This window comes from Helobdella robusta, assembly GCF_000326865.2.
Source record: "Helobdella robusta unplaced genomic scaffold HELROscaffold_57, whole genome shotgun sequence".
NCBI classification, from domain to species: Eukaryota; Metazoa; Annelida; class Clitellata; order Rhynchobdellida; family Glossiphoniidae; genus Helobdella; species Helobdella robusta.
In genome coordinates this window covers 187,278-194,091 of record NW_008705311.1, presented here as the reverse complement: position 1 = coordinate 194,091, position 6,814 = coordinate 187,278, and the positions used below count along the sequence as shown (strand labels likewise).

General features: G+C 33.5%; 1 protein-coding gene across 1 annotated transcript; it reads left to right on the top strand.

The window, feature by feature from the left end:
- Nucleotides 1-1,541: 1,541 nt before the first annotated feature.
- Nucleotides 1,542-2,696, top strand: HELRODRAFT_179819 (hypothetical protein; the record flags this gene model as incomplete). The annotated part of the gene is made up of 1 exon (XM_009028630.1): nt 1,542-2,696. The coding sequence occupies one exon, from the start codon at nt 1,542-1,544 to the stop codon at nt 2,694-2,696; it is 1,155 nt and encodes a 384-aa protein (XP_009026878.1).
- Between the last annotated feature and the right edge of the window lie 4,118 nt (nt 2,697-6,814).

Here is a 6,814-nt window from a genome sequence, read left to right as displayed (position 1 = left end):
AAACATTTAGTGGTAGGTGCAGAAAACAGTTAGACCACCGATTTAAAGGTTGGGTAGTAAGGGATCAAAGAAAAATTCGAAACAAATATTACGAACAGAAGCCAAAAAATGACAAAAGATAAAAGATGGAGGCTTTTTGTGACTAGCTTTGCCGTCCTGGGCTGGCAGACAGCAGATGATGATGATGAGTACGGGATGAAATTTTTTTCTAATAATTAATAACTTTCACAAAAGTCGTGATCATTTTTTTGCTTTCTACGATGTTTTTTTTAAATTTCTGGACCTATATTTTAGAAAAATAATTAAAGTGTTTTTTTATTTACTCTAAAAATTTCAATATTACGCATAGCTAATCAAACTATCTAATACAGGGGTGGAAAAACTTTTTGTTGTTAGAGCCACATTGAGAACTATTTGACTTTTGGAATAACACGCACACACACAGTTTGCCCACCTCTGATCTATTAAATTCATGGTCACGTCATCAGACCGAATGTTTTCGCAAAGAATTGTAACATCGTTTTTAGAACTGCTTCTGGACTTACTTTAATGGAAATGGTGATAATTTACATCAAACACTTTGCATGGTTGTCAAACAACAATCATTCTAAATTACGAAAAGTGTCAAGTAGAGAGAATGGTAATTAATTAACTTTGCTAGTTGCGCCAATGAAACTTCAAATGATGAGGTGTTATCTAATGGACAATTTATTGAACTTTTGACTTTTTGAAGAAGCGATCAATAATGAACTTCATAAATTGGTCTGAAGATTTAACAAACATTTTAACAATACTTGTTGCAAAATAATTAAACCAGCTTAATACATCAAAAGCAAAAATTTAACCACAATAAAGAAATAAAAACTTTTGGTAAATTAATTTAAAAAATCCATCCTTCAAAGTTGCTTCAAATATACACACACATGTTTACTTAGAATGGGACACTTATCCAATAAAAAAATTCAACTCGCGCCTTGTCAATTAAAATTGACACGTTACTTTTACAATTTTCTAACAATTAAAAACCACTTAGTTCTTTTAAAATTAACTTTTACTAATGCATCTAATAAAATGTTTAATGAAGTTAACTTTGTTTCGACCTCAACAATCGATTGATTAACTAAACACGTCTCTCCCAACTAATAAAGTGAATATTATACATAGTGACATCAAATGTCATAGTTTGAATACCTGAAGAAGATTACGTAATTGGTTCGAGACAAAGACTAGTTTTACTATATAAGAACGACATTTCAGAATAAATCACCATTTCTTGAAAAACTTCTTCAGCGTTCACAGGTGCAGCTCAGCAAACTGAACATTATCATTAAAATCTACAATTTCTCTCTATAAAAATACGTATAAGTTATTTTAGAACATAAAATCATTTCTAGAAACAATCTCTAGTAATTTTTACTCGCAAATACTATCACTAGAATCTGAAACCAAACGACATTTATATTCTAGTAGTATTATTATTTGAAAGTAGTTTCATAGCACATTAATTATTATTAATAAAATATAATTTAACTATAGGAATAATGTTGAATCAAAAAAATTTCAACGTTAATAATAAAACGAATTCAACTAGAAACGCTGGAACTTCAAAAAATAGACTTCATATAGACAACAACAATATCGCCTTTAATCGGTTTGTACCGCCTCCATATCTTCCACCTTCATTCGTTCCACCTTCATTCGTACCACCTTCATTCGCTCCACCATCCTTTGTTCAACCTTCCTTCCTTCCCCCACCCTTCCTTCCACCTCCTTTCCTTCCACCCCCCTTTATTCCGCACCCATCAAAATTTGATTTCAAAAAGACGGACAAAAATTACCACATCCAACCAGCACTTCACAACCAGTACAACCACAACGTAGAAGAATACGATCCGGCAAATCCATGGATTGAAAAAAGCTCTCATCCCAAAGAGGAAGTGGATCATACTGCTGGGCAGCCAGAGTACGTACCTACAAGTAAAAAAAGAAAGCGTGGTGAAGATAACTCCGATAACCTGGCTTGCAAAAAGACGAATGTTGAAAAAAGTACACCCGCATTGACTTCAATTAACATTGATGATCTTTTCAAAAACCTAGTTCGAACCGGTTTAATTAAACCGACCTCAGTAAAGAGCGAACACGAGGATACGTTGAAAGATAAATGGACCGGCCACAAAAATCGCAGTTTCCCGATTGAATCAGCAACAACAACAGCAAGCAAAGAATCGAAACAATTTCAATTGAGAGTTACATGCATCAGAATAGACCCACGAATTACAAATAATTTGCGAAAAGGATTGCTCTGCGAGATCTGTGGAGTGAAGTTTAGGAACGACGCTCCATTCCAATTTTTAAAAGACAGAGCGGTCCAAGTATCAGCAGAAGCGAGACTGCAAAACCACAAGCTAGAGCATTCGCAAAAAAACCCAGCTAAAGATAGAATATATTACCTAAAATTAGAAGAATGGGTGAAGCAGGACTCAAGAAACATATCAATTGATTATGGAGAGCCGATTGTTGTTGTTGCAACTGAGAAAAGGGCAGATACAACTCTTAAAACGAAAAAGAGAAAAAGGGATGAAGATGTCAACAATCTACACAAAAAAGAAGATGACGACAACCACCGCAAAAAAATTGAGAAAGAGTATGACCAGATTATCAGCAAGTATAAGAAGAAACGAGTCGCAGCATCTTAGTTTATTAATTTCGGAAACTGGATATAATTAAAAAAATCTTATATTCTCCTATAATTTTTTTAGAAACATTTTTAATATCTTTTATGTAAATAGTTTACATTCGTATTTTAGTAATTTTTTTTTATTAATGTGAATATTTACATTCGTATTTTATTTTATTTTTTAATGTTAATACTTACATTTGTATTTTTTAGTTTTTTATTTAATGTAAATATTTTCATTTCTATAATTTCCAATTGTAGTTTTTTTAGAAACAATTTTATTATCCTTGATGTAAGTAATTGTATTAGCATTTTTTAATGTTTATATTCGCGGTTGTAGTTTTTTAGATTTTTTTATTTAATGTAAATAATTACATACGTATGTTTTAACATTTTTCATTATTTGTCTGATGTAAATATTTGTATTTCTTATTTTTACAGTTATTCTGAGTATCAATAAAGTTCTTAAAACGTGTAAACATGAGTTTTCGTTTTTTTGATTTTTTACAGAGCTACAGAGGCCCTCTCAAAATAAATAAACAAATAAATTAATAAATAAATAAATTCATTTATTAATTACTTAAAATGTCATTTTTTGACATCCAAATGTTGACGAGTCTTAGTTTATTTAGTAGCAATCACACCATTCTCATAAGATTAGTTGGGCATTAATTAGTTTTCATTACTATTAGTGAAACATAGTTTTTGGAAATAATAAAATATTTGCAATAGTTTTCAATCTTAATTGTGATTTCAAAAAATTTTCTTCCCAAACTGATTAATCTACCAACAATGTCAGCATTTCGTAATAAAATAACGTAGAATAAAAATTGATAATTCAACAATTAATGGGACGAAATGAATTATATGAACTTATTAGCATCGCACGGGACATTGTATCAGACACACGTAGATCGACACCTCATCATCAACAGCAGCCTCATCTTTCTCCGTATGAGCTCGTACAATTCCGAAAGAATTTATTTCTTAATTGGTGAAATCAATAAATTCAAAAAGTTAAAATTCTATTTTCCATGTATCGGGCCATCTTACTTCGTTATTTATTTTCCGTTAACATTTATAATTCTGTTCTGAGTTATTATATAATTTATTTTTCGTTAGCATTGAAATGTATGGAAGAAAAACTGAACCAAAAAAGTTGAGCGATTAGATATTAGACCAGAAGCACAACAAACAGACCGACACGTTGGACTTGAGGTGCAGATTCGTACATTTACTTACCGGAAGGTTTTGTTTTCGAAAAATTAAAACTGAAAAAACCTAACACAGACACATACACACGCACACAAACAGACGCGCGCACATACACAAACAAACAGACGCGAACAAACAACTGAAACTTCACCAAACACCGAGCAATGCAAAGAAACTAAAACTAATTTAATTTATTTTTGAATAAAATCACCCAAAAAAGAGTTGAAATATTAACACACATTATTAATATTAAATAATAACAAAACAACAACATTATGTCTTCAAGTACATTTTTTTACAAGCACGTTTCACAGGTCTCAACAACGTCTCACAGTTCTCAGCAACGTCTCACGGGTCTTAGCAACAATCGCACAGACGGTTGCAGCAACGACAGCAGTGTTATTATTATGATTTAATTATTTATTTATATATTTATTCAACCATATTATTTTTCTTGATTGATTATTGTTATTAATTCTAAATCATCTGGTGAGCTGCCATTTTTTTGTTATTGCAATTATTAATTATTATTATTATTATTATTATTATATCATCATTAAATTCCCCTCTTGCTGGAAAAAGGGATTTACAATACTTATTCATAAAAAAGGTGACGCAAATGATCCAGCTAATTTTCGTCCAATCACCTTGCAACCTACTCTATACAAAATACTTTCAACATCTATCAACAATCGAATCTATAAATTTCTCGAATCTAATTCATTAATAAACAAAAACATACAAAAAGGTTTTTATCCAAAAGTTGATGGCTTGACCGAGCATACCCAACTCCTAACTCACATGCTCAATGATGCAAAGAGACATCAACGAACTGTCATTGTCACTCTTTTGGATCTTCGAAACGCATTTGGCGAAGTCAGCCACAACATAATCTCATCAACCCTAGATTACCATCACATCCCTTCCCAAATAAGCAACTTAATCAAAGCAATATATGCCGACTACACAATATCTGTTTCTGGATGCGACAACCTTACTCCTCCTATCCCGGTTAGACGTGGTGTTCTGCAAGGTGATCCCGTCTCCCCATTAATCTTCAACATGTGTTTTAACCCATTGATGAAGTTGATCGAAAAGACAGAATATCAACAATGCGGTTATATTTGGGGACCGACGGCCAACTTAAAAACCAATGCTTGGCTTCAATTTGCGGATGACACAGCGATCATCGCCAACAGCACAGATGGTGCTCAAAAATTAATCGACTTGAACCAAGCTTGGTGTAAAGCTACCGGCATGAATATGAGGATTGATAAGTGTTGCTCGTTTGGTATGAGGAAGAAGAACGGGGGCTATGAACAATTTTCGCCGAGGCTGACCATTGATAACAAACAAATCCCTCATATCGATATGAACGGTCATTTTGAATACCTCGGCAAAATTTATGATTTTAAAGGAAACAACTCGAAGGCAAAAGAATTACTGATTAAAAAGCTGAAAAACATGCTGTCAGTCGTCAACGAGTTGGACACAACGCCCCAATGGAAACTCCAAATACTACGAAGATATATTCCGTCTCAGTTGGCCTTTGAGCTTCGAACGTATGACATGCCGTTGACGTGGATTGGAAACAACCTGGATCCTATGGTTGCGGAATCAGTAAGAAATTGGCTTTCCCTCCCGATTAGCAGTTGTATATCTGAATGTCTATCCCTCCCCTTCAAATTGGGGGGCCTGGAAATCAGATCGCTAAAACATTTTGCCGAATCACTCAGAGTTAAACTCAGAAATTATCTGAGATCTCACGACAACAAAGATGTAAACTGTCTGTGGAGTGATTCGTACAACAACTACATTAAGATCGACAACATGCTTCCTGATTCAGAGAGTGTGAAATCGACGCTCAATGCGTTAAAGATTCGTCAACATGAAGCCGATTTCGATCATGTGTCGCAACTTTCCTGCCAGGGAAGAATAATTAAAGCAGTTAGAGAACACATTCCACCAATCCACGTTACCCGATGGTCGAGGCTCACTGCCGATCTTCCGGAGGTCTTATTCAGATTCGTTAGGAAAGCATTGATACAACAACTTCCGACAAATGCCAATCTTTCCAGATGGGGCAAGTCTTCCAACGCCTTATGCCCGCTTTGTAACGCGCTTCAGACAAACAAGCACGTTCTGTCAAATTGTGATTCAGTAGCGGCTTTAAAAAGATTTACAACACGCCACAACAAAATATTATCTTTAATTCTAGAGAAGATCAAATCATTTGCTAAACCAGAAGTTGCAATTTTTGCTGATACGATGAACGACGAATTTCTCCCAACAACGTCCCTCTTCAAATCGTTTCGGCCCGACATAGCACTTCTCCGGGGGGACACAATTGAAATACTGGAACTGACAATATGTCATGAATCCAACTTCTCTAGTTCAAGGGATTACAAAAGATCTAAATATAAAAACCTACACAGTAATTTGATCGACGAGAAGAAAGATTCGAAAATAATTATTAATACATTTGAAATTTCACCTTTAGGCTTTTTTAAATATTTTTATTTATCGTTTGTTGATTTTATTTGGACTGACCAATTTTGCAATGATTTAATTAACTCGGCAATAACATCATCGTACGCTATTTATTGCGATAGAAACTCGATCGCAACATAATTATTTTTAAACTGATTTTGAATTTCTCGTTGTACTCATTGCATGTTGATTCAATGGCGAGCATCGTAGATTATTTCACAAACCTTTATATCATTCTAATTATTTTATTTTATTTTATTACATGTACATTTTGGCCAAAATAAAAGAGTTTCCATTATTTCATCAGTCTTGAAGACTTTTGATTTTACATGGTTTTGAAATTTGTAGAAGAAGAACAAAAGTCTACATTATTATTATTATTTACGTTGTTGTTGCTGCTGTTGTTGTTGTTGCTACTACTCTGGTCGTTAC